This window comes from Euwallacea similis, chromosome 37, assembly GCF_039881205.1.
Source record: "Euwallacea similis isolate ESF13 chromosome 37, ESF131.1, whole genome shotgun sequence".
Lineage (NCBI taxonomy): Eukaryota > Metazoa > Arthropoda > Insecta > Coleoptera > Curculionidae > Euwallacea > Euwallacea similis.
In genome coordinates, this window is record NC_089645.1 from 786,535 (window position 1) to 811,144 (window position 24,610).

Genomic DNA, 24,610 nt, shown 5'->3' on the forward strand with positions numbered 1-24,610 from the left:
AAAAATGAATGGAGCTAAAACGGCTTATTTTTTACTAAGGATTTCTATGCAAAATTTGTTTATCGCAATGACTCATAGAACCTCCTCAAGTTTAGCGCAAACTTTTTAGAACACCCTGTGTAATTGTTTGAATTGTTTAGATTTCCTGAAAGGTAAATGCCTTTATTGTTATGCTAAACATTCCAGTCGTATAACCCTTGACCGATTTTAAAGTAAAAGGGGTAGTTTTCTAGAAAGAAAACTAAAATATGTTACAAGTTACCTGGTCTGTGTATGTCTATGGTATTTTTTGGAATGCTAAAAATCAAGTCAGATGATTTAAAGATAACCGCCGTGCCAGTCCAATGTATTTTACTGTTCTTGAATATCTAATGTAGATACCTACTTAATAAAAATGTAGGAACGTAACTGAATGCTATATTTTCCAATAATAACTTACTAAATACCTACTTACTTAGTTATAATTATATTAAAATCTTTCAAACAATAAAGGAGTGCGTTATATTGTTAATGTTTATTTTATTTTAAAAATGATTAATTTATAAGTTAAAAAATAATTAACAACAAATACAATGCGACCTTTTTCAAAGAAAATCGTATTTTTTAGTGATAAACCGTGAGGAATTAAAACTTTTTTGAACCCATAATACTTTGAGAGCTACAAAGAAAGAAACCTTCGGACGCCTTGTATTTCATTCTGAAAATCCAAATTAACCCAATTATCGAATTGAATCGATTTAACTTTTTAAATCCAAAACATCATCAATCGATTCTTAATAATATTATGGACATCCCTATCCCAACCGTACATTCACACTAATCTCACCGCTCAATAAATCACTAAGGGAGGCTTATAAAGGTCCCTTAAAATGGGTGAGGATTAACTCTAAAGTTAATAGACGTCCGGCTTATAAACCTGACTCCTTAAGTATATTTTTATTGAATTTCCGGTAATTTGCATAATACCTCACAAAGTTCAAATTTAAAGTCATAACCTGAATTGTTTTTTAATAATTATACTCATCCAAAATAGGCGGACACGTACACACCAAATGCTTATCCCCATAAATATCATCGATTCTCGCCACTGTAGGCCAAACTTTCAACTCGGGCTTGACAAAGGGAGCTGGAAAAGCTGCCTGTTCCCTTGTATAGGGCCTCTCCCAAGTGTTGCTTATAACCTGTTCCTGGGTATGGGGAGCCATTTTCAGCGGATTCACCCGAATGTCCATTTTCCCCTCTTCAATATCACTAATCTCTTGGCGGATCGATATTAAGGCTTCACAAAATCTGTCTAATTCCTGTTTGTCTTCCGATTCCGTGGGCTCTACCATTAGAGTACCTGCTACCGGCCAGGACATAGTTGGAGCATGAAAACTGTAGTCCATCAAACGTTTAGCTATATCCGCAGCTTCAATGTTGGCAGTCTTTTTGAACTCTCTTATATCAATAATGAACTCATGGGCAACAAGCCCTGAGCTAGCGCTCTTGAATAAAGTGGGGTAATAGGGCTCGAGAACCTTGGACATGTAATTAGCATTCAATATTGCCACCTGCGTGGCTTTTCTCAGCCCCCTAGGGCCCATCATCTTGATGTAAGCCCAAGAGATTGGAAGGATGGCGCTGGAACCGAAGGGAGCAGCACTGACCACTCCGTACGAAGGAGAATTGGCTCCTAAGGGGTTAACCACTGGGTGGCCAGGTAGGAAGGGGGCCAGATGAGATTTAACACCAATAGGACCCATCCCCGGTCCACCCCCTCCATGAGGAATGCAAAAGGTCTTGTGCAAATTTAAGTGCGAGACATCACTGCCATAGTCTCCAGGTCTGCAGAGGCCCACTTGGGCGTTCATATTGGCCCCATCTAAGTAGACCTGTCCACCGTTTTTATGAGTTATTTCACAAACCTCTGCCACAGTATCTTCGAAAACTCCATTGGTAGAAGGGTAGGTGATCATCATACAAGAGAGCCGATCCTTGAATTTCTCCGCTTTTGCCTTGAGGTCTTCTACATCAATAGTCCCATCAATTTTCACTCTAACAGCCTCCACGCGCATGCCGGCCATTTGAGCGCTGGCCGGGTTAGTTCCATGCGCACTAACAGGGATTAAGCAAACATCTCTATGTTTTTCTCCCCTAGCCTCGTGGTAGCACTGAATGGCTCTTAAGCCTGCATACTCACCTTGGGCTCCACTATTCGGCTGGAAACTAATTTTATCATAGCCAGTAATTGCACACAAATCCTTCTCTAATTCAGCGAAAAGTTGATGGTAGCCTAAAGATTGATCCAGGGGGGCAAAGGGATGAATGTCCGTGAAATGTTTGAATGAGCAAGGCATCATCTCCGTTGTAGAGTTCAATTTCATGGTACACGACCCTAGTGGTATCATCGAGTGCACTAGAGAAATGTCTTTATTCTCCAGAACTTTCATGTATCTGACTATTCTCGTCTCTGAGTGGTGAGAGTTAAAGACGGGATGAGTGAGGAATGATGATGTTCGCTTAAATTCACTTCGATAAATAGCTTTTGAGCGCACTTGTGGGTCATCCACCAAATCATCGAACTGCTGAGAGGTGCCAAGCACATAGAAAAGATCATTAATGTCATTAGGTCCTACAGTCTCATCAAGGGCAATGCCCACCCATCCGTCCTCATAATACCTCAAATTTATAGTCTTCTCTTCAGCTCGATTACGAATCAGCTCCAATGACATTGCCGGTTGCACTCGTAAAGTATCAAAGAAATATTCATTTGATAGAACACTTCCGGACCTCTGTAGACCCAAATGGAGCACCAACGCTGAATGATGAATTTTCGTGGCAATGTCCTTAAGCCCTTGGGGTCCGTGATAAACTGCGAACATTGCAGACATGTTGGCTAGCAGGGCTTGAGCAGTACAGATGTTGCTGGTAGCCTTATCCCTCCTAATATGTTGTTCCCTAGTCTGCAGGGCCAAACGATACCCATCACGACCGGCAGCATCTCGAGTCACTCCAATCATTCTTCCAGGCATTAACCTCACCAATGACTGGTTACAAGCAAAGAACCCTGCATGTGGCCCTCCATACCCTAAAGGTACCCCCAGTCTTTGCGAAGTACCCAAAGCGATATCTGCACCGAATTCACTGGGAGGTCTCAAGAGAGTCAGGCTGAGGAGGTCTGTTGCGCAGCAGACCAAAGTACCTTTGATTCAATAAAGAAAGTGCAATACTAAAGAATTAATGAATTAAAGGTTCACAACTACCATTTGAATGTGCCTCTTCGGCAACTGAGCTAAAATCCTGAACGTTTCCTTCAGTGTCTGGATACTGGAATAAGACGCCTGCAATGTCACGATTCGAGAAATCTGACTTAAAAACATCAACTACTTGAACTTCTAGGCCTAAAGAACTCAGCCTGGAAAGTACTTCAGTAACAAAAAATGTATCTTTTTACCAGTTAATTCACTTGCCTGGTTTGAACAACAGAAATGGTCTGAGGATGTAACTTGTCAGAAACAAGCATTTTCCTTCTTTTATTGTGTCTGAAGCACAAAGACAAAGCTTCAGCTGCAGCAGTACCTTCGTCTAGCAGAGAAGCGTTGGCTACTTCCAACCCTGTGAGCTCGGATACCATGGTCTGGTAATTAAGAAGACCTTCCAAACGGCCTTGCGCGACCTAAAGGTAATTCATTTGGTAAAATAAAATGAACCTCGCGGTTAACTCGGACCTCTGGTTGATAAGGGGTGTATTGGGTCGTCCACCCAGGGTTCTCGAAAATGTTTCTCATGATGGTATGAGGTACGCAACAGTTGTGATAACCCATTCCGATGTAGGATCTCCATATTTTGTTTCGTTCAGCTATTGTCCTTATTCGATTAATGAGGTCGTATTCCCCTGAAAAAGATACTCGCAAAAACACGCTCCCAAAAAAAGCGAAAAATCGTGATTTTACCAGGGATTAAACCTGAAATACTTTACTATTGAATCCCGAATGTATAGAGGTTTTTGCATAAAAAAATTCAAAAATCGAATTTTCCTCTAAATTTTTGAAAATTATCTCTTCATTCAAAATAAGCATGAAAACAAGCTCGCTGCTTCCTGATAGTTATTCTTCATTATTGTGTAACTTTCGTGAATTTGGAGTAAACATATATTTCAATAAATAAACCTATTAATGTTAGTTGAGTTTATCTGTGGACCCCCATGGACTGTTATCAGAACCAAAAAAAAATATATTCTCAGAAAGATATGGCTATGAATATAAAATATATTAAAGTATATAGAGTGTTGCGAATTCTTCACTTTAAAAAAGATCCAGACAGGTCAAGAAAACGTTATAAAATAAACTCACATATCGCACGTATCATTTTCAAATTTTCACAAAAACAATAATCTGCACAAGAAATTTATACAGGATGTAACATGTCATCATGGAGGTATTCCAGAGGGCGATGGTACTCTGTAAAATAATAAAACAATGCTAATAAACTCATGGTTAAAAGTGCACCATTTTCGATATACAGGGTGGCAAAGTTTCACATTTTTTCTCAAATTTTGCGTTTTTGTCACGTATAGCTTGAGTTAAATTTTTTAAATTGCGTACACCTATTTTCTTTAAAACCCCCTACAACAAAATATCAAAATCGTGGGTAACCATATACAGTGTGTTATGGCTTTTTGGCTCATATACTATTTTATGATTTGTATCTTTTTATTGGAACATCCTGTATGAATTATGATACCAAATTTAAATTATCTCTTCAATTTTTTAGCTTTTTTATCCCTTGCAGTATTTTCGTATCTTTTACCGTCGTCGTAGAATTTGCAAAAATATCTATCGATGCAAATTAAGAATGTAAAAAAAGGAAACAAATAATCATCTGGCTCAATTATCAACTATCTGAAGCAATTGGATACATTTAATCAACTTTCTTAAAATAAAAATAAACCTCAACGAAAACAAAATTATCAAAAGTGTCAAACTTTGCCACCCTGTATATTGAAAACGGTGCGTTTTTGACCATGAATATATTACCATTTTTTAATTATTTTGCAGAATACTATCGCTCCCTGAAATATCTTCATGATGAAATGTTACACCTTGTATATGTCACAATAATAATCACTATCTGCATAAAATAACATCTGAAAGGTTGACTATAATTTCATATAATTCGAAGGGTAGATACCCACTTACCAAGAGGTTCCTCGATGTCCAAGGCTTTATTTAAGCTGATATTCTTGGGCACAGCTTGCTCGGTCAGTTGATCTAACGACTAAAATTAAAGTTACTACAATATAATCAAACATTCTTCTAACAACAAAATCAATAATAATTTTATTTTTTAAAAATCTAAAACCATTAAGACGCCTAAAAACGGTGACGATTGTGACAATCTGAGCCATCAAAATAAGCAATTAAGTCAAATTAATGCATAGACATTATCCTATTAGTTTCCCTTTATATACTCAATGCATATACTAACCTTGTATCCAATAGTATCTAACATAACAATAATATCACTATCCCTAGGTCCAATGTGCCGACTGGGAAATTCGTCTTTATGAAGGAACAATGGTCCTTCAGGCTTAGCGGCTGAGCTGAAAGATCTAGCATATTTTACCCAAATTCTGGAATGATTAAATCTCTTCAAAGAATTTACAACAAATCTATTCATTGTGTGAAAACCAGCGAAAAGTACTCAGAAAGAATCGCGGAAAATTAAAATTTAAAATCGACTAGAGCGTGTAATACTTCCAAATTGAATTGTAATTTGTGACCGAAAAGAAATGTGCCTTAAGTCGCTATCTGCGTGAGGTTAAAGGGCAACAAATAAGATAAAGCAAAAATGAGCAATTGCAACTTAAAATTATCGTAATGTGAAAGAAATTGTGGTTCGTCACTAACTTATTCGTGAGGAGGTAAACAATCGATATAATACGGGAAAAGAAACAGGGTGCTTTATACTTATCTCCCTTCAAGATGATTGTTCAATTATGCTCTCCTTTGTGTTATTTATTTTTGATTTTGTCCTTCGAACCCTTTCGCTTGAGTGAATGTCAGGCAAATGCTTGTGCTTAACACTGACAAGCACACAAATAAATATTTTACTTAATTTAAATGGGTACTTCATTAATGCAATATAATATAGTATGTAGGTACATAAGACGCAGGTATAAACCAGGACCTTCGGAACTAAAGAGTAACCCACAGGAAATCAGCTCTAAAAGAAAAGGGGGATTTATTAACCAAAAACCAATTTGAATCCTTACCTTGCTAATCATTACGCAATTCATGAGTGTACCAATGACTTTATGAATTACATCCGTTATAAATAAACCCATTTTGAGATTGACTAATCAAATGTAAACATTGATGAAACAACCAGAAGAGGATCAAATTATAGAAGGGCACAAGGGCTTTGTTTAGATTAAAAAACGCACCACTATATGGAAAATTGTCATTAAGTTTATTTAATAAATTACCTCTTATAAACAAAAAAATAAAGTGCGTGGGCACACAACCAAATAAAAATGGGTAATGACATGTAAAAATGATGTAAAAATATACCAAACGCAAATCATGTAAATATACAATGAATATATATTTGAGGGTTCTCCATCGCCCTTCCAACAAACATGTAAATCTAGCAGTACAAAAAAACTTGTACTGACACAGGAGCGACTGCACTCTTACAATGTACGTATATTACATTAAACCGAACCTATTGCATATTACGACTAAACTTGCACACAGACTTTACACTCGTAAAGTGTACTAACACATCCCCATCTTTACACTTAACTCTGAGTTCAGTCAGCAAACTAAAACAGGAGAGCTCCCATGCCTCCCATCTCGCTTTGTTCTTTAACAAATATCTCAAAGTACTGATAAATAATAGTTACAGCCAGAAGAATACCGGTTCCCGAACCGATGGCGCCCATGAAATCGGCCAGGACCGAAAGGGCCCCGATACAGAGCCCTCCAAACGCCGCGGCAGTGGGAATGTACCTGTTGAGTTCGTGAATCATTGAGTTGTCCCTATGCCCTCTCATAACCATTTGTTGCTCCTTCAATTGCTTGGCAACGTCTTTGGCAGAGCTTCCAGATACTTCAATCCACGTTTTTGAGAAAAAGGCACAGGATCCCAACATGAAAACAATGTATAAGAGAGCGTGGATCGGATCTTCAAGTATATGGCTCACGCTCTCTGGTGGGGACAAATAATAGCACAACCCTCCGATGGGGTAAGATCTGGCCGGACCACCGCCTCCAACATCTGCCCACACTCCTAGCAAGTTTATAAGAATATTTCCTTGGAATTTGACAGCCAACATTTGGGAAATTACATACAAGTTGGACACTAAGGCGGACTGAAGTATGATGGGAATGTTGGACGTGTAGAAGAGTTTGATGGGGTAGCTGGAGTACTGTCCACGGTATCTGGCACTTTTAATAGGCAAATCAACCCGGAATCCTTGGAAGTATATTACCACGGCAAAGACCAACACTGTCGCTAACAAATTCATGAGATTGGGCAAGTTTTGACGATAGAAAGCTTCACGAAGAGCCCTAATTTTGTCCTGACGAGTGGTAAGCAAATGGAACAAGGCGATAACAGCTCCTTCGAATTCGGTGCCCCTTCCCGTATTAACAGTGGCAGGTGAGAAGGCCTTCCAGATGATAGTTTCACAAATATTAGTTGCAATGAAGAGGGAAATTCCGGAACCTAAACCATATCCTTTTTGCAGCAGTTCATCGAGCAATAGAACGATAAGGCCGGCAACAAATAACTGAATAATAATCAATAGGCAAACACCAGCTCCAATTTCAGCGGGGTCTCCATACATTCCAGTCATTACGTAGACAATGGCTTGACCGACGGTGATTACCATGCCGAAAACTGGAAGAATAAGCTTAAGTTAGTAACAGAACTATGAATGTACATTTAGAAAATATTTGAACTAGCTTAATTGCCATAAAAGAAATAGAAACAAAATGCTGCTTACGTTTTTGAGCACCATTAAACAGAGCTCGATCCTTTGGAGTATCACCAACTTCAATAATTTTTGCTCCTGCAAGCAGTTGCATGATGAGACCTGATGTGACAATAGGTGAGATACCAAGTTCCATAAGAGTGCCTCTATTTGATGCAAGAATGACACGGATCCAATAGAAAGGATCTGCTGAATCTGAACTCATGATTCCAAAGAGAGGAATCTAAAAACAAATATTTAACATTAATAACACATTAAATAAATCCCAAATGAAAATAAGAGAAACATAATATTACAGTCAGATGTTATTTGAGAATTTTGCCTGAAAACATAGGAAAATGCACTTATCCTGGTAAATGTCCAAGATCCTTATCTGCTTACTTAATGCCTAAATAAGTATTTTACAAGAGGTAATTCTTAAGTGCTATAATGTGCAATTCGAAACTTACCTGACAACAAACTAAAAAGATGAAGAGGGTTATTGCAGTCCATAGTACTTTCTCTCTAAATTGAATCTGAAAATTAGAGAATATTGAAGATAACTCAAATTGAATGAGAGTAAAAAGCTCAAACAGCTGTTTCCAAAATTTTGAATGAAAATCTTCAAATAAAGGTGAAACATTTGTTGGTTTATATCTCCAAATCAAAGAGATCTTGAATTAATAGAATATGGGAAAGTATGTCAGTACTTTATACAGAAAACAGCCTGAGTGTAAATGAGGACTAAACTATTCTTGTTTAACAGAGAGACTCACCTTCCTTTCTGGTTTTGCTATTTCAGGCAGAATACTGCAAAAGGGCTTGATCACCTCTAGAAATTTGACTGTAAAAATAAATTAAATGTTAGAAAATTTGGTCACATGTGCCCTACCACGTAGGCAACGAAAATTTTCTAAAATTTAAGGATTCCTGGATGTTAGGTTAAATGGCTGAGAAACAAACAAATTCAGAGGAAAATATACTTACTCCCCATTTTGATGGGCCTTCAAAACAGGAGAATCCTAAAGAAACTACAATTCAATTCGATGCTGATGGTTTTGTAGGTACTTCAACTTCCAAGCCGAAAGACAGACTTTTGCCTTCGAATTATACGGTACTTTGAAAGAATTTTGGCCCACTCGCCGAACACGTAGCAAGAAAGCGTACCACGTGACTGATGATGTTGGCTGTAAGACGGATGACGAGACGGGGAAAGTGCGACAACTGACAACGGGATGTGTATATTTGGTTGTCTATCCCAAGGCATATTTCATCTGAGATTACGCTTATCTGAAGAGATCGCGGCAAATGTGACAAATAGTACACTTGTCTTCGTCAGGAATCTCACAATTTAAGAATTTCACATCCACCCTCTTTCTACAAGTGTTGCTATTATTGGTCTTCTATGGTATCCAATTGTAAAAGGCGCCAAATTTAAAATTTCTTTGAGGGATCAAATTTCGTTTTCAAGACCACTGCGGTCTGACTGTGAAGACGTTCAAAGACATCGTAGTTGAACAAATTTTAAAATTGCGAAACAAATGGCAATAAAAACTGTAGATCTGAGAGTCTCTACTGAAAGTGTAGCTGGTGCACCCTTTGGAGTAGAATCTGTTAATCATAGGCTTGTCAAAGTCATATTGTCACCTGTCATTGCCGATCAAAACATTAAACTAACAATATATATCTAATTACTAAAATAATAATTAACACATTTTTATTTTTAAGTTTAAATCCAGTTGTGTTCACCAGTTTTCCTCCAATATAGAGTTACTGCACTTATTGAAAATTACGAAGCCGTCCTTATCCTTACAGTCCATAGTACAATGTCTTTGAGAAACATTAACAATCGTTCTATACATATTTTGTGCAAAAGAACTTTTAAATGCTACTGCAACACTCCAGGGACTAAATTAATAACTGATTCAAAACAAGGCTGTTTCATAAGTAAAAGGAACCTTCAAATTACCTCACTGGTGTCAGGAACTGCAGGACATGCTGAAACAACAAGTATGACCCAAGGACTATCGAAACTGCAAGCACAGGAACTTGTCCTCAGGCTTAATGATGAGGAAAGGGACTTCCTAACTTCCGCACTTCACGAATATAAATCTAAGTTAGTCAAAGATGAATATGAAGGTAATTATTTTCAAGTGAAATGTAAACAATCCTGAATTCTTTTAAAACAGAATCATGTCTCTGTATAATCCATGAGAAAATATCTGTAGTAAAAGAAATTGGGTAATATTTAAGTATCATAACATTGAGTAAGTATTAAGACTCATCCTCACAGAAGTGATATTAAGTATTAAAAAAATTGTCAAGTAAAACATCTCAAAAGAAGTCTAGACTTTGTTGAGGAGTTTTTAGACTGAAGAAACAAGTTATTTATTTTAAAAAAACAACCTACATTGAAGAATTTCTAGAAATATTTCTAAAAGGCAAATGTAGCCTCTTGTTGCTTTTGTGTGGACACATCTTTAAATATTAGGTACAATGGATTAGTTGATCACAAAATTGGGAAACATACTGAATCAGTTACATGAAGATAATTCTAGTATGTATACTACAATTTGCTGTTCAAATAATCAATGTTACATAGATGTGCTTTATTGTGTGTATTAATTTGCCTGTTTGTTCATTGTAACTGTATTTTGTAAATACACTCATTAGCTTAAGGTCTATTCATACTTCAGTCTAGATTTTGACAGATCTTACTCATCCATAGACAGATATGAGTTGCACATCTCAATCAAAATCCAAATTTAAACAGTCATAAACTTTTTACAAAAGGTATCATCTCAATCAAATTTAAATTACTATAAAAAAGGAAAAAATTATTAATTTTTGTGTAACACATCTAAAAGAACCTATAAGGTTTGCCTTTGATGATGCAATTTGGTTGAAATCCTAACAGTATTATATACAGATATATAGACCACAATTGTCAGGCTATACGTAAGTACTGTGCATACTGCCAACCTATTGTCAACATACTTACATATTATTAGTCACCAGGAACATCACGTTTTTCTTGTTTATTTTATTGTTTTGTTTTCCTAACAACTGCTTTATTTTTTATTTACAATTTTTATTTTATTACATCTTAGCAACTAATTTAAAGGTCAGCTAGCTGCATCAAGATGGAGAAGTAAATTTGGCAGGCCTGCTAAGCTGCCTAGGTTGGGTGATGTCGATCCAACTGGGACATACTGTGCTTTTCCTGAGGACTGGTTAAAAAACAAATTTGGTAGGTCAATGTAAGCGACTTTTCATGGTTTAGGGATTGGGTTTCTCACATAAAGATAAATTAGATTCTCACTTTGGATTTTTTACTTAAAAAGATGAAAATATGATTGTTCTGTATGTGTTCCTTAAAATAACATTTTCATAGCTATTTCTTAATTCACTGTTTCAAGTAGTAGGTAATTACCAATAATAATGGGAATTCATGTAATTAAGAGTCCACAAAGATAACTAGAATAAATTGCACTATAAATCACTGAAAAAACTTTTTATTGCTAAAATTGTCAACACTTCTGCGTCATTCTTTTAACTGAAGTTTATATTTAATTTTTTTACAGGGTGTCCAAAATCTGTTTAGCATGGAAATTTTTTTCAATTATTCTTTAAACCAGCTAAGTTTATTGTTAAAAAGGTGGTACTTTGATGCATTGAAAATGTACAAGGTGTTCCATTAACAGAGGCCATATCTCTAAAAGTGTATGCACAATGTATTGTTCTACAAGTCACTATCCTATACTAAACGACCATATCTTGGACACACTGCAGAAAAAGTAAGAAATTTATTTTATGCGAATTCCTGTATTTAAATTGTTTTTACTTATTTATTTATGCAACAGATATTTACACGTACGTATATTTACAAACAAAACAAGTTAAAAATTCAAACGCGGATTGGCACTATATTAGGTAGGTATCCTAACGCTTATATTTTCATTAATTACTTAGCTTAATTGTGCACTGCTCCAAATTTGCATGATGCTTATAGTCTTGTGAAAGTCCTTAGAGTTGTTTATATTAGAATTAATTTATAAAGATTATTTTATCAAGATTGCAACTCAGATTGGTAATATTGTATTGTTTATTGTTGAAGGATTTGTTCTCAAATGAAATAATGCACCGGTTTAAAAAAAAAGGCTGTATTATGTATCTACGCTTTTTATATAATGATTACATATATATTTCCTGGCATGAATATAAGAAAAACATTTCCTATTAACATAACTCTGACAGTACTTTGTTTTCAAACAGTTAAGTTCTCCATAAACTTTTTCCCATTATTCTTTTCACTAAATAGTCAAACATTTGCTTACCGTCACAATCATTTGAAATCCTTCGGCAATTTTGCATTCCTTCTCAATCACCCAAAATCTTAAGTACTGACTCGTTCGTTATATTTTGTATTTTTTTCAGCCGAGTCCGTACCAAAACCCACAAGAAAAAATCTGATTGACAGTAAGTTCCTACTGATATTGTTTTTGATGACTTTAATATAAAACGTAATAGTATTTATTATGTTCTTTGAAAAAAATTGGTCATCTATACCTTTATTAGTCATTTTACACATAATTATTGACTAGAGGACTTTAATGATTACAGTTTCCATTGCCAATTCGATTCCTTTCATTGGATTTGGATTTTTGGATAACTTCTTTATGCTGATATTCGTAAGTATATAGAACTACTCACTTGGAAATCCATTGGGTGACATTACAACGACACAAAATGTAGGGCGATTACATTGATTTGTACCTCGGATCCTACTTCTGTTTAACAACAATGGCAGCAGCAGCACTGGGTAACACCCTTTCCGATATTTTGGGAATAGGCACCGCTTTCTACGTTGAACGGTTGGCCAACAGAATTGGTTTCAGCCCCCCAAAACTCTCCCCCATGCAAATGGACATGAGCTGCTCAAGAAACGCGGCCAACGCTGGACGAGTATTAGGTGTTACATTGGGTTGTTTGTTGGGGATGTGTCCGCTTTTTTTTAAAAAAAATAAAGAAGATGATAAGGAAAAGGAAGAGGAAGCGGCTTAAGTAATTACTATAAACAAAATAACTATGTATCCTTATTTTTATTGGGGAACAACATACTTAGCTTACGTTTAGTTAATTTATGTTTTATTTATTATAGTCTATTTACAAAATTTAGTGTAGAAAGCTATTATTGGGTAATGAGCCCTTGTTATTTACTGTTATTTTTTAAATTAATAACTAGAAATTCTAGTAAAACTAATGTTGCGCGTGGAAAAAAAGTTCCTCTTTTAAGCCATAGCAATTAGAGAAAAAAGTCATGAATTGTTAGTTAAGTGTATGATTCAGATTAGTGTTATTCAAGTATCTGCTTTCATACTCTAATCTGAAGCGGTTTTAGTGCCATATAATGCTGACAAATGTAGTACAATATATTTATTTCTTGCTTTCTATTATGAGGAATAGTGAACGATGAACGAAATATATGTTCTTTCTTGCTTGTTCGAAGTAATAACTTAATATTATACACTGATAATCATTATTTAAATCTGTCAATAATATAAATAAGATATTTTAAATCAAAATGAAGCATCTATGTATATGTATAGTTTTCAAAAACGGAAATTGTTTATGTGAAATACGGTAGAATCTTATCAAAAACCCGTCGATGCTATTTGATCATCCCTTCATTCTTATTAAAGAATCAGTAAATAGAAAGATGTAGATAACAAAAAACTTTGTTGAATTATGTTCCCTGTCAGAATATCTACGGAAAAATTAAATGAATGATTTTACCAATACAGTATATACCCACGATGTATTGGCAAAATATACCCATACTTATGTCACAACAGGACCACTTAAGGATTAATTGCAATCTACCCACTTTACTATCTGTATTATTGTCAAAAGGCTTGGTGCTACTATACTGAAGGGTCTTGATTTCTCCACCGATGTCGAACATGAAGAATTATTATATAGGTAACTTAATATCAACATAATCACCAAAGACATAGATATAATAATATATTTAAGCCAGAAAATTATTATCATAATACAAGAAATTATCAATAATAAAGCAAAAAATCACAATTTATTAGTAAGGAGGCTTTAAGTCGTATTTTCTGGAGTACAAGCCCGTCCAGGAGTGACGCTGTTAAATAACCTGTCTTTAATCATTTGTGCCATTAATCCATGTATGATTTCAATTGTCGTTTTACAGCTATCTTTTGTAGCTTTCAGTAATTTATCTTCAGTTCTTTTTTCCGTGGGATCAGTAGCACCTACTATAAACCCTCCACGTCCTAATCAAAAACAAATATTCAGAAGATTAAATTTTGAAATGTTAATTCAACCTATTGACTTACCTATTGCTGCCTCAGACTGCTCCAGTTTTTCAGATAAATCAAAAATTTGTCCAGTAGTGTAATCTGCATTAGTTAGCAAGCTGGAAGAACTAAGAGTATTCACCCAATATTTATTCCACAAGGAATCTAGAAGCCTCCTATCCAGCGTTGACTTGAAGTATGAGACTTCTAAGGAATAGTATTGTTTGCAGTGCACACCAAAGTCTTCTATCTTATTTAAGGGTATTGTTTGGTATTCAGATGGTTCTTCATTAGCAGGTTTGTACCCCTAAAGCTTATTTATTCTCCTAACTTGTACTCACTATAAAATGTAAATACCTTAGGATAGGTTCTGAAAGCTCCCAAGCAAACTTTGCCAGCAGAAATGGTTCGAACTGGATCAATAACTATAGCCACAAATGGCTCTTGAAAGTTTTGATTGAGCATTTGGGTACTAACATCTATACCAGACAACCAGCAACCATATCCTGGATGACTGTGATACCAACCAATGGCATTTTCCTGCCTATCAACCTAAAACAAATTTTGTCTTAATATGATTTTAAAGAAAATATTCATGGATATACCATTTTGGCAGCTTCAATATAAGAACTCATATACTCATATGCTTGAGCTTGTGCATTCACTCTGGTTTCAGTTCCTTCTACAGGCAGAGCAAAAGAATCCATAACAAACATTGTGTTACCATCAACTTTTCCCAAAATAAGGCCCATAACTTCCAAGGTACCCCCTGATCTGGCATGCATTACCATTTTTAAAAGAGCTAAAGCTGATATTTTTATGTCTTTGAAAAAATGAGGACTGAAATCAAAGAAATATGTTAGAATTACATATTGCAAGTGACTGGTAAATATGATCAGAAATTATGAACTTTGTTGAGGTTTTTCATTGCACAGCTCATGGTTTTTTCAGCTATTTTGAAATATTTCTAGGGTATTCAGAAGTATTTTAACGCGCTTCTAAGAGAAACTTATTGGGACAATTCTGGAGTATTTTAGTATACAAAAATGCCTCAGTAACCTATCCTTAAGTTGCTGTTTAATTTTATCAAAACTTCTATGCAACAATTATTTTAAGAATTACACTTACTCTTTTTCCCAAGGTTTAGCAGCCAAAATGTCCTGTTGCTGTTTTTTGTCATATTTGTAAATTTCATCAACTGAATTTACTACTTCCATATTATTAGACAATTCCCAAGTTTTTTGAGCAACTTGTAAGTGAGTATCACCACTACTGGACGTGCTCGGCTTGGACATTTTCAAGAAGGGAATTGACTGGAAATATTACTATTAAACAGAAATCAGAAATTAAATTTATTATGCAAAAATACTTTGTAGCAACACCAAACACCAAAATCAGACCAAATACCGAAATTAAAATCAAAATAACTTATTCATTATTTCACTGTCGTCTGTCACTGTCAAGTATTATTTCATTACCCTTTTCAAATTCCTTACAGACAAGGCGTTTTCGCAAATGCAGCCATACCCCACCTTAACACTACACTCGCACGCCAAGACTGTCATGTTGAAGCTCATTTAGTGCATAAATTTGTTTTAGTTTTTGTCTCTTAATTCCTCTCACAATGCTTCGGATAAAAATTTACGAAATACATGCTTGGGATGAGAGAACTTAACTGGTTGGTGCAGGTGGAGCGCATTTCCTTAATCAACCATACTTGCGATGCAATGATCATTCCAGCTAAAGTCAAAAGGTTCTTAACCTCCAAAAACAACTGCCGAAAGTGCCAAACTTGAACCAAAATCAAAAATGATGTTTTCTGTCGCGATTTTTAAAGTTTAATTATTAAAATATTAACCGTTAATATCTCCAAAATTGTTATTTAACGGTGTTAATAACTTATTAATTAGTTATATAATTAAGCTGAGTAAGTAAAATAGAGTTATTATATTCATAATTTATTTTATAATCTTTTGCATACATTGCTCAACATAATTTTATCGTTCGTGCATAATATTCTATTGGCAGACAGTCCTCAATTCGAAAAACAATATTTATTTTAACAAAATACAAAATTTACCTAACAGTCATTGTTATTAACAATCTAGTTACAATAGTGCTTTTTCTTAGATGAAATTTAATAAGTTCTGTATATGTGGCACATACTTACATGTATATCAATATCAAGTATTTTAATCAGTTTTAATAAGTACACCCATTCAGATATACTAAATCAATTTTAATATACCCATAAATGATAAACTAAAATACATAATCATTAAAACAGCTCTGGTTCTTTGGATGAGCCTCTTTTCTCGTCTGCAGTTGTTGAACCTGACTCCCTAACATGTTGAATAAACTAAATATCACTTTTATTAGTATTTCCTGTATAAGAGCACAACACGCAACAATAAATCACATGGTGCAATTTTAAGTCTGGCCCAAAATGTTTATAAATAAGTAAACACAATAAACTGGTCCTAAGGTAGTAGAAAGCATAATATCTATATCTTAATCATGTCCCTGCCCCCCAATAAAAAGGCATACAGGTATTATTGTGATTATTGATCAATTATCGGGATTACTTCATGAATATTCATTAACCTCCCCTTAGGCTATATATTCTGTAATAAATTAGCATTATTCAAAGATACTTTTTAGTTAACCCACATATACGACCTTGTTTTCCCATTGCAAATTAAAACTAATAACAAACAATTGTTTAAATATCCTATCTGATACAATAACCATTACTTTTTTAGTATTTGAAGTAAAATAAATCTGGGAAGACATGGAGGCCATTTCTTACATTTTACAGCCGTACAAGGAAATTGTTGGTGAAGTTGCTAGTTATGTAACAATAGCCCAATTCTTTTCTGGATCATTTGTTTGCCGGGATATTTATAGAAAAGGTACATCTAAGGATATTAGTTCTATGCCATTTATTGGTGGTGTTACTATGTAAGTTTCCAACCTATTTCTACGAGGTAATTAACCTTAATATATTTTAATGTTTTAGTGCTATACTGATGCTCAAGTATGGCCTCCTATTAAACGACCCTGCAATGATAAAAGTCAATGTGGTAGCCATAGTGTTGAACATAATTTACTCAATATTTTTTTATAAATTCGCTGAAGACAAGTATGAAGAGATATATAAGCCAATCTCCATGGGCATTGGAGTATTAGCAATTTTGCTGGGGTACACAGAACTAGAGAACCCCAAAAACCTGGAGTTCAGGTTTGGCCTTATTTTGACTATACTTATGTTGGCTCTTCTGGGAGCACCCTTGGGAGGAGTTGTAAGCAGTTCTATAACCCCTATTTGTTAATGCATTATTAACTAAATGATTTTTTCTAGAAACAAATAATAGCAGATAAGGACGCATCATCCATTCCACTTCCCATCACCCTGATGGGGGCTATTGTGACATTCTTGTGGCTCCTCTATGGCATCATTTTACAAAATGGTTTCATGATTGTATGTACTAAGAATTTTGTTTTAAATTGGCTTGTAATAGTTGTATTTGTTTTTAGGTTCAAAATGTGATAGGTTGTGTCTTATGTGTAGTACAACTTGCTCTGATAATTAAGTACCCTAAGCCTGAGCCATCACAAGGTCAAAATAAGAAAATTAAAAGCGTGAAAAAAGAGCAATAGTAAGTGTGCGTGCCAACTTTTAATCAGTGATTTTTCATTCCAGGTCATTCTTGATTCATGAGAAGTACCTAATAGTGACAATAATATTATAATAAAATGATTTATTATATACCTAAATTTATTTATTGTATACAATTGTGTATATAAATCGTTAGCGTAATATATTGATTCGTTAATTTGTAATTCCGAGATTCCAATGATGAACCTCAAATTGGCACCACCCTGTAGATCCTACTTGTGAAGCAGTGAGAAGATCGAAAATTTCAGTAAGCTCTTTAAAATTTCTAGAAACTTTCAAAAATAGGCAAAAAATCCGTTTTAAATCTGGGACTAAGGACAATTGAGCCTCCAGGCATTTTGAAAAATCATGGTTTTTAAAAAAACACAAACGTTTTTCAAAAACCAGTAAATTTCGAACTATTTTGAAGGTTCGCGCAGAAACTCCGGATATCTAGTGGACTAGGTACCTATTATGATATATTCAAATAAAACGATTTGAATATATCATGTAGTAAATGCATTTTAATTCGGTACATTTAAAACATTTTACAAACAAAAATATGTACAATCTAAATAAACTCCGACACACACCTCCCACTGGGATCCCTAGCTTGTCCTGCGGGACACTCCACAATAGGTACGTCAATAGCATTTCTGTTATCCAGGACCGTTTTTCCTACGGTGATATTTCCGGTTGTGTTGTGTACTGCTGTTGATCCTGTTTCTGTCGTTACACTGATCATTTCACCACCATCGTTCGATTCAGTTGCACGCATCTGCTCTTCTATTCCTTTAAAACTCTTTAAAGGTGCTGAATTAGACTTTTTTGAATTTTCCTGAGAATGGATGTGTTCGTGGTGGTGATGGTGGCCCTCTTCGTCTCGAGACGGGCCTTCGTGGTTCTTACGGTTATGTTCTATTATTAAAATCGGTTGTTTGTCAATTATATGCTGCACTTCTTCATTATGAAGGGACATTGAACCAATAATTGTTTTTTTAGCGTCTTCAGCAAAGTGGGCTTTGTTCTGCAGAAACATATGCGAAGGTAGTTTCGAATCTAACAATCCCAGCAGCTCTTCCCGTAAATCCTTCGGTCTTTCTTTAACGAAGACGCAACATTCGCCTTGAACTCTATCGTTGTTAACTGGCACTCTTTGGCAACTCGCCGTTCGGTCAGCACTCACTAAATATCCCAGCATTAGACCGCACGTTAAAATTTGCAGACACAATTTCATTTTTAAATAATTGATGTATCCACTGATGGGTGCTTGTAAGTATTGTGAAAGGCCGGACGAAAATCCCTGAATAATGAATTACTAAATGGTACCTTGCTTCTTTATACACATTTCTCGGCGAGGTGTTGCTGGTAACTGGTTGGTTAGGTAGTGAAATGAGATGGCAAGGTGGTATATAAAATAATTTGTTTCGGTAAATTCATGCCTCCAGGTTTGGGTTGATATCAAGTGACTATGGTTTAATAGCTGGTACCTCTTTTATTCGTAAACTTGACCTTGTTAGTGGGTTTTACTTAGAATTATTCTGGGCTTCATCACTGTGCTAAACTCGCACTCATAGTCATTTATTCAATAAATTATTGACATGGTTGTTTGTGCTCCACATTTTTAAAAACTTGATTATTGGGTTCCTTTAGTTTTCATGTAACGGCTTGTCTTGAAACGTTGTCCAACATTAATATTTTATTGGAGGAATCAATAGCACATATCTGGACACGTTTGTTTAGTCTTAATGTGACTTCTCTCTTATTGAAACCTAATCGATCTGCATGGACCCAAAAATTCTTCTCACAGTTGGTTTCCGGGTTACGGTTACAAAAATTCAATTATTTCCATTTGAAAAATTCATTGTGTGGATTTAATTAAATTTACAGCACTTTGGGCTTGGCTATCATCACGAATTTATAGTCTCCATTTGGTCAGACCGCGACAAAATATTCCCAGCAGCTGGACTTTCATTAATTTTTTATCTGAAACGAATCTGGGGGATTGCTGATTTCTTTATTACAGACGTCCTCGCTTTAGTGTTTGACCAAAAGTTGAGCGCAATGCGGCCACATAAAGGGAGCAACGAGCATTTGTCCCAAAGGCCAAAAAATCTTTATTGATTTTTATATGAAATGAGCTACAGCTGTACATCAGAACTATCGAATATAAATTTGGCTCCATTCATGGTATATGCCAAGAGTATGGTATGCTGCATAGTGTTCCATCCATCGTACACCATGAATAGAGCTGTGTTGCCGGTAGGTTTTGTTCTGTTTCGCTTCGATGGGTCAAATGCTCCTTCCGTCCATCATATACCAAATCTATTCACACTGCAAATACTTAAAAAATAATAATAATTCAAAGAACGCTCAACAAGGAATTCGCCTAAATCAAATTAAATAGTTTTCTTTTATTGAAACGAAATCAAGCTAATTTAGACATTGCTTTTCGAGACTTATAATTATTAAATTAATGTACCTTCTTGATGAAACCGCTTTTAATGGATCGCTTTCTAATACCCGAATACCGCTAACGAAGTAACAAGAAGAGGCTTTATGACTAATTTACTAATGTGATATCAACTTTAACTGCAGTCTAACTTTCGCAGAAACGTTGAAATGGAGTCTATGCACGTATTAGTCTGATTTCTGGTCTTCATGGAAACGAGCTTGGTGTTAAAGTTAACAGAAGGTTAATAATTTGCGTCTTACGCTAGAACATGTTTTAAATAATAACATGTACAGGGTAATTCAAGACTATGGGATCAAACTTCTAGGAATTACTCAGAGCAGCAATAGAATAAATTTACGTATACGAACTCATGGCCGGAAATGTCTCCCTGAGACATTGAGGCTTTGTGATGCTTTAAGAAAGTAAAAAATGTGTTTTATCTAGTTTTAGTAATTTTTATTGTAATTTGTTTGTACAAATTAACACTACAGTAATTGTTCAAAATGTTGACCTTGAACTTAGTCAGTTCGCACAATATCGGATTGGCAGAGGTGGTTCAGTTCCGTGGTCCCCTAGGTCACCCGATTTAACACCTTCAGATTTATTTCTGTGGAGACAGTCTCTGGTTTATGAAACGCCAGTGGAAACAAAGCAAGACCTGAGTGCATGAATTATTGCGGCATTTGAAATCGTTGGAAATGATTAACACATTTTTAGCAAAGTCCGCCGAAACCATGTGCATCGTTTATACAAGTGCGTTCAAGTTCAAGGATGACATTTTGAACAATTACTGCAGTGTTATTTTGTACAAATAAATTAAAATAAAACTCACAAAAACTCGATAAAACGCATTTTTGCATATAACTGTCTTAAAGCATTATAAGAGCGAAGCGCCCTCAATAGATATTACCGGGCATGGGTTTTTATACTCAAATCTCTTCTATTGTTTACACTGAATAATCCCTAGAAGTTCGATCTCATAGTTCTGAATCATCCTGTACAACATTTCACGTTTTGTAAAGTTCTTAAGTACTAAAACCAAGGCCTGATGTTACATAGGCGCAATACAACTAAGAGGCAATTGTCAGCTGGTTTATTATCAATATCTTTAGTATTCTAATAGCAAAATTGGTCTTTTATTGGAGTGACCTCGAATGTGCTTAAGTTTTAGTTCTTACAAAGAACTAAAATCTAGGCACGCCGAGTTTTTCTCAAAAAAAATTATGATTTTCATGGGCGTAACGTGAGGGTAAATTTTACTCAAATATGATAATATAAATTGAGGAAAAAATCTATCAGTGTTGGGAGAAATATTGTCTAACTAATAAAGCTGAATTAATCTTAAAAAACATGAGGACGCTTTGAAGTCCAAAATCTAGAAAAATATCTTATCTTATGTGCTTTTTTAAATCAATTAAACAGTAATCACTGGTAAGTAAATTTAGGTCTGGCCTTTGGAAACGTGAAGGTTTATCAATGTTATCGAAATTCTGTAAACAGGCAATAACTATTTGTTGAAGAATTCATTTTGGAATTATTAATAAACATAGGCGTCACTGTACTCGACTGCAGTGGTCACAGCACGGATGTTTATAGTACTTCTGCTCCTTCCTATAAACTGTTCTATTTTTATTGATGTGATTTGAATTGTTTGTGTTTGCATGGCCATTCGAAGATATTTCGCATGTACATATATCCATCCATGTGTACGACATGCACGCAATTCCCCGAAAGCGACGCCAATGGATTAGGGCAAACAAGCATTCAGTTTTTCGTCGCTTTGATACAACGAGTGATATGGCTTTATCGAAACTATACACAACATCGCTATTTACATTTTTAATTTAAAAACCTACCCGAAGATGAAAAAAAAATCATTTTTCGAAGTATCAGTTTCTTAGCGAAGTTCAACAACTTCTGTGCAACAGTATGCAGCGCGCGGCAACTTGATACCTAAGTCGAACTGCAGGGCTTCCTCACCGCAATTAAAAGTCATCGGTGGTGTGTTTTAGTGCAAAAGCAGTACTTGCAGGGTTAAAACTTCGTGATTAGCCATTAAAAAATGTCAGATCCAACCATCCAAACCTTTTGCTGCCATCACGGCAACGGCACCGACGTGGCGGTGACCATTGCAGAAGAGTTTGATACTAGTTCTTATAACTTGGTGTGCCTCTTTTCATCTGGATTAGGCATTTTGGGTGCCTTGTACCAAGTAAGTTATTGCATATCGCGTGTTTCGGTTTGGTACATTATACGGGCACGCCACGTTTGCTGGGGGTTCTTGGGCCCCAACGTCAATGAACTACTTTACTTTAGATCAGATTCATCACACGCAATTTCACTACTCATTAAATGAGATAAGTATTGGTTGAAAAATCACTGTGACGACTGATAAATAATAGAAAAGTATTTTCCAATACGTAAACGTAAATTTTTTCCACATGATTACTTTGTGGGTCCGGGTTGGTGTTAATTTTGTTCTGTCCCACCGTAGCAAATTTTGAATAGGCGCTTGAGGCTAAAAGGCGAATTAGCTATTTTAAGCTTGGTGTGTAGTATGAAAGTGCGTAATTGTGGAAATGTTCGATTGATAGCAATGATTAAATGTCTATTATTCGATGACTGAACCATGTTGAACAAGGTAGAGTAAGAGGTTAATAAGAGCCTTTTCATTCTACCTATATTCTAGGAGAGTACTTGCTTAGATTGGATTAACCGCCTATGCATAGATGGTTTATTTATTCCACGAGCTCTTTATTAAAGATAAAAAATCCAGCTATGTGTTCAAACAAATCGTTCTAGCATTTCCAGGGATTTTCCGGCAATTAATCAATCTATAGTTAGCCATTACCTGCACTGCTGGGCGTATAACATCTTCACCTATCTAAACAAAATAAATGACTGCAATATACATCAATTTATACAGATTTTTTTCCACATTTCAGGTCCTACCACGAAGGCAGTTCGCAAACAGTCACAGATGGCTATCTTTTTCCGCAGAAAGAGGAAGAAGGATCATAGTGTGGCTCGCTTTGGCGGACTTACTAGCAGCTGTAGGTAATTGAGAATTAATTTCATGACCCATGGTTAATGCAGGTTTCCCAAAATTTGTATAAACTAGCTGTTTTTAAGGAGTATTTATAAGATCTATGATATGGATGAGCAAAAAGAACATAATGCCAGCTGTAGAGGATGACTCCAGCGTTATGTTCTGCGCTGTATCATCGGTAAGACTTCTCTCATGCAACTATACTATGGACAAAAATTTCCATTTCTTCACTAAATGGTGAATGTAAATCTCTGAAGGCGGTTTGTATTTATTGATATAGTAATAAAATGTAACAAATATGCTCATTAGAGCTCAATACTTAGTATTTGTTATGTATTGCCTAATTTAAATGTTTAAATCTAAATTCACGAAAAAAAATGACGATTAGAACACGCTCTATAAGTGAATAACTCCGCGATTTTCTTCGTGATTTAATTTGCTGCCAAATTGTCAGTGCAAAAAGGATTTTACATACATGAATTAATTCATGAATAAACAATTACCTGTGTAATATCGGCTTCAATAAAGAACAAAAAACCAGAATTTCAGTTTTTCATCCAGGCATTTATCCAATACTTTTACACATCAACGTGGATCTGGACCTTGTGCTACTCCATAGATATGAGGTATATCCTCAGCCAAGAAGAAGGCCACTTTAAGTATTATCATCTCTCTGCCTGGCTAATTCCAGCAATATTAACAGTCACCGGATTGTCCCTTCTCTACATTCCCAATGCAGAGTAAGTTACCCGTAAAAAACATTTTCCGAACCATAATTCTAGTCGTATTTAGTTGCCATACTTCAGTATCATTACGGATAGTTCTGCAAAGAATTCTCCCCAATTACATAATCACCTACTTACCAATAGTGGTGGTAATGCTGGCGAATCCAATACTGTACAAGCATTCGATCAAAGACATGAAAACTATCATCACTTGCACCTCTGGACAGTTTACCAGCAGAGAAAGAGATATCCTAGAGGCTATAAAAATAAAATTTGCAGTAATTAACGTGGTGTTCTACGTTTGCTGGCTGCCGAATCTGATCAATGGCATTTTACTGTGGATCTTGTGGTTTCATTTGCCTGCTAGATCGTTGATTTTGCTCTGGTATCTCATGGTAAGTGCGCATTTTCATGAATTGAATTGATTCTATAAT

At 35.4% G+C, this 24,610-nt stretch overlaps 6 protein-coding genes across 9 annotated transcripts in view; 3 read left to right on the forward strand and 3 right to left on the reverse strand.

Moving 5' to 3' along the window:
- Positions 1-225: 225 nt before the first annotated feature.
- LOC136418756 (glycine dehydrogenase (decarboxylating), mitochondrial) lies at positions 226-5,763 on the reverse strand. The gene is made up of 6 exons (XM_066404930.1): positions 5,470-5,763; positions 5,181-5,259; positions 3,711-3,877; positions 3,453-3,658; positions 3,246-3,397; positions 226-3,184 (listed from the first exon to the last, which is right to left on the reverse strand). The coding sequence occupies exons 1-6, from the start codon at positions 5,659-5,661 to the stop codon at positions 1,008-1,010; spliced, it is 2,973 nt and encodes a 990-aa protein (XP_066261027.1). The 5' UTR covers positions 5,662-5,763; the 3' UTR covers positions 226-1,007.
- Positions 5,764-6,432: 669 nt separating this feature from the next.
- Sec61alpha (SEC61 translocon subunit alpha) lies at positions 6,433-9,142 on the reverse strand. The gene is made up of 5 exons (XM_066404947.1): positions 8,948-9,142; positions 8,737-8,804; positions 8,431-8,496; positions 7,994-8,204; positions 6,433-7,887 (listed from the first exon to the last, which is right to left on the reverse strand). The coding sequence occupies exons 1-5, from the start codon at positions 8,952-8,954 to the stop codon at positions 6,809-6,811; spliced, it is 1,431 nt and encodes a 476-aa protein (XP_066261044.1). The 5' UTR covers positions 8,955-9,142; the 3' UTR covers positions 6,433-6,808.
- A 487-nt stretch (positions 9,143-9,629) lies between these two features.
- Positions 9,630-13,639, forward strand: LOC136418764 (transmembrane protein 65). 2 transcript variants are annotated; one of them, XM_066404954.1, is made up of 5 exons: positions 9,630-10,099; positions 11,085-11,210; positions 12,398-12,439; positions 12,584-12,651; positions 12,716-13,636. In XM_066404954.1, the coding sequence occupies exons 1-5, from the start codon at positions 9,787-9,789 to the stop codon at positions 13,022-13,024; spliced, it is 858 nt and encodes a 285-aa protein (XP_066261051.1). In that variant the 5' UTR covers positions 9,630-9,786; the 3' UTR covers positions 13,025-13,636. The 2 variants fall into 2 exon arrangements, with proteins under 2 accessions (XP_066261051.1, XP_066261052.1); XM_066404955.1 differs by lacking the exon at positions 11,085-11,210 and having other exon boundaries at positions 12,716-13,639.
- A 335-nt stretch (positions 13,640-13,974) lies between these two features.
- CSN5 (COP9 signalosome subunit 5) lies at positions 13,975-15,718 on the reverse strand. The gene is made up of 5 exons (XM_066404953.1): positions 15,418-15,718; positions 14,895-15,129; positions 14,647-14,841; positions 14,329-14,596; positions 13,975-14,265 (listed from the first exon to the last, which is right to left on the reverse strand). Exons 1-5 carry the CDS (start codon positions 15,582-15,584, stop codon positions 14,072-14,074), a joined length of 1,059 nt encoding a protein of 352 aa, XP_066261050.1. The 5' UTR covers positions 15,585-15,718; the 3' UTR covers positions 13,975-14,071.
- Positions 15,719-16,066: 348 nt separating this feature from the next.
- On the forward strand, positions 16,067-18,128 carry LOC136418804 (sugar transporter SWEET1-like). The gene is made up of 5 exons (XM_066405019.1): positions 16,067-16,216; positions 17,052-17,250; positions 17,309-17,591; positions 17,651-17,770; positions 17,827-18,128. The coding sequence occupies exons 2-5, from the start codon at positions 17,081-17,083 to the stop codon at positions 17,947-17,949; spliced, it is 696 nt and encodes a 231-aa protein (XP_066261116.1). The 5' UTR covers positions 16,067-16,216; positions 17,052-17,080; the 3' UTR covers positions 17,950-18,128.
- Positions 18,129-22,173: 4,045 nt separating this feature from the next.
- The window catches only part of LOC136418761 (G-protein coupled receptor 143-like), an 82,439-nt gene continuing 80,002 nt past the window's right edge, over positions 22,174-24,610 (forward strand). The window contains exons 1-6 of one of the 3 annotated variants that reach the window (XM_066404951.1): positions 22,175-22,359; positions 22,415-22,614; positions 23,348-23,459; positions 23,535-23,629; positions 24,013-24,191; positions 24,244-24,571. In XM_066404951.1, the coding sequence (XP_066261048.1) occupies positions 22,465-22,614; positions 23,348-23,459; positions 23,535-23,629; positions 24,013-24,191; positions 24,244-24,571 (864 nt within the window). In that variant the 5' untranslated portion in view covers positions 22,175-22,359; positions 22,415-22,464. Of the gene's footprint in view, positions 22,615-23,347; positions 23,460-23,534; positions 23,630-24,012; positions 24,192-24,243; positions 24,576-24,610 lie in introns of all 3 variants that reach the window. The other 2 variants (XM_066404952.1, XR_010752942.1) reach the window with 2 other exon arrangements.

Bases quoted from the DNA above. Each gene is read 5' to 3' on its own strand.
- LOC136418756 (XM_066404930.1), bottom strand. From the start codon at position 5,661: ATGAATAGATTTGTTGTAAATTCTTTGAAGAGATTTAATCATTCCAGA. The intron at 5,260-5,469 runs GTTAGTATATGC...CTTTAATTTTAG, and splicing joins TAGATACTATTGGATACAAG to TCGTTAGATCAACTGACCGA. The intron at 3,878-5,180 runs GTAAGTGGGTAT...TATCTTTTTCAG, and splicing joins GGACATCGAGGAACCTCTTG to GGGAATACGACCTCATTAAT.
- Sec61alpha (XM_066404947.1), bottom strand. The intron at 8,497-8,736 runs GTGAGTCTCTCT...TCTAATTTTCAG, and splicing joins TAGCAAAACCAGAAAGGAAG to ATTCAATTTAGAGAGAAAGT. The intron at 7,888-7,993 runs GTAAGCAGCATT...TTATTCTTCCAG, and splicing joins GTTTAATGGTGCTCAAAAAC to TTTTCGGCATGGTAATCACC.
- LOC136418764 (XM_066404954.1), top strand. From the start codon at position 9,787: ATGTCTTTGAGAAACATTAACAATCGTTCTATACATATTTTGTGCAAA. The intron at 12,440-12,583 runs GTAAGTTCCTAC...TAATGATTACAG, and splicing joins AAGAAAAAATCTGATTGACA to TTTCCATTGCCAATTCGATT. The intron at 12,652-12,715 runs GTAAGTATATAG...CACAAAATGTAG, and splicing joins ACTTCTTTATGCTGATATTC to GGCGATTACATTGATTTGTA.
- CSN5 (XM_066404953.1), bottom strand. From the start codon at position 15,584: ATGTCCAAGCCGAGCACGTCCAGTAGTGGTGATACTCACTTACAAGTT. The intron at 14,597-14,646 runs GTATTTACATTT...AATAAGCTTTAG, and splicing joins CTTTCAGAACCTATCCTAAG to GGGTACAAACCTGCTAATGA. The intron at 14,266-14,328 runs GTAAGTCAATAG...GTTTTTGATTAG, and splicing joins GCAGTCTGAGGCAGCAATAG to GACGTGGAGGGTTTATAGTA.
- LOC136418804 (XM_066405019.1), top strand. From the start codon at position 17,081: ATGGAGGCCATTTCTTACATTTTACAGCCGTACAAGGAAATTGTTGGT. The intron at 17,251-17,308 runs GTAAGTTTCCAA...TTAATGTTTTAG, and splicing joins TTTATTGGTGGTGTTACTAT to TGCTATACTGATGCTCAAGT. The intron at 17,592-17,650 runs GTAAGCAGTTCT...GATTTTTTCTAG, and splicing joins GAGCACCCTTGGGAGGAGTT to AAACAAATAATAGCAGATAA.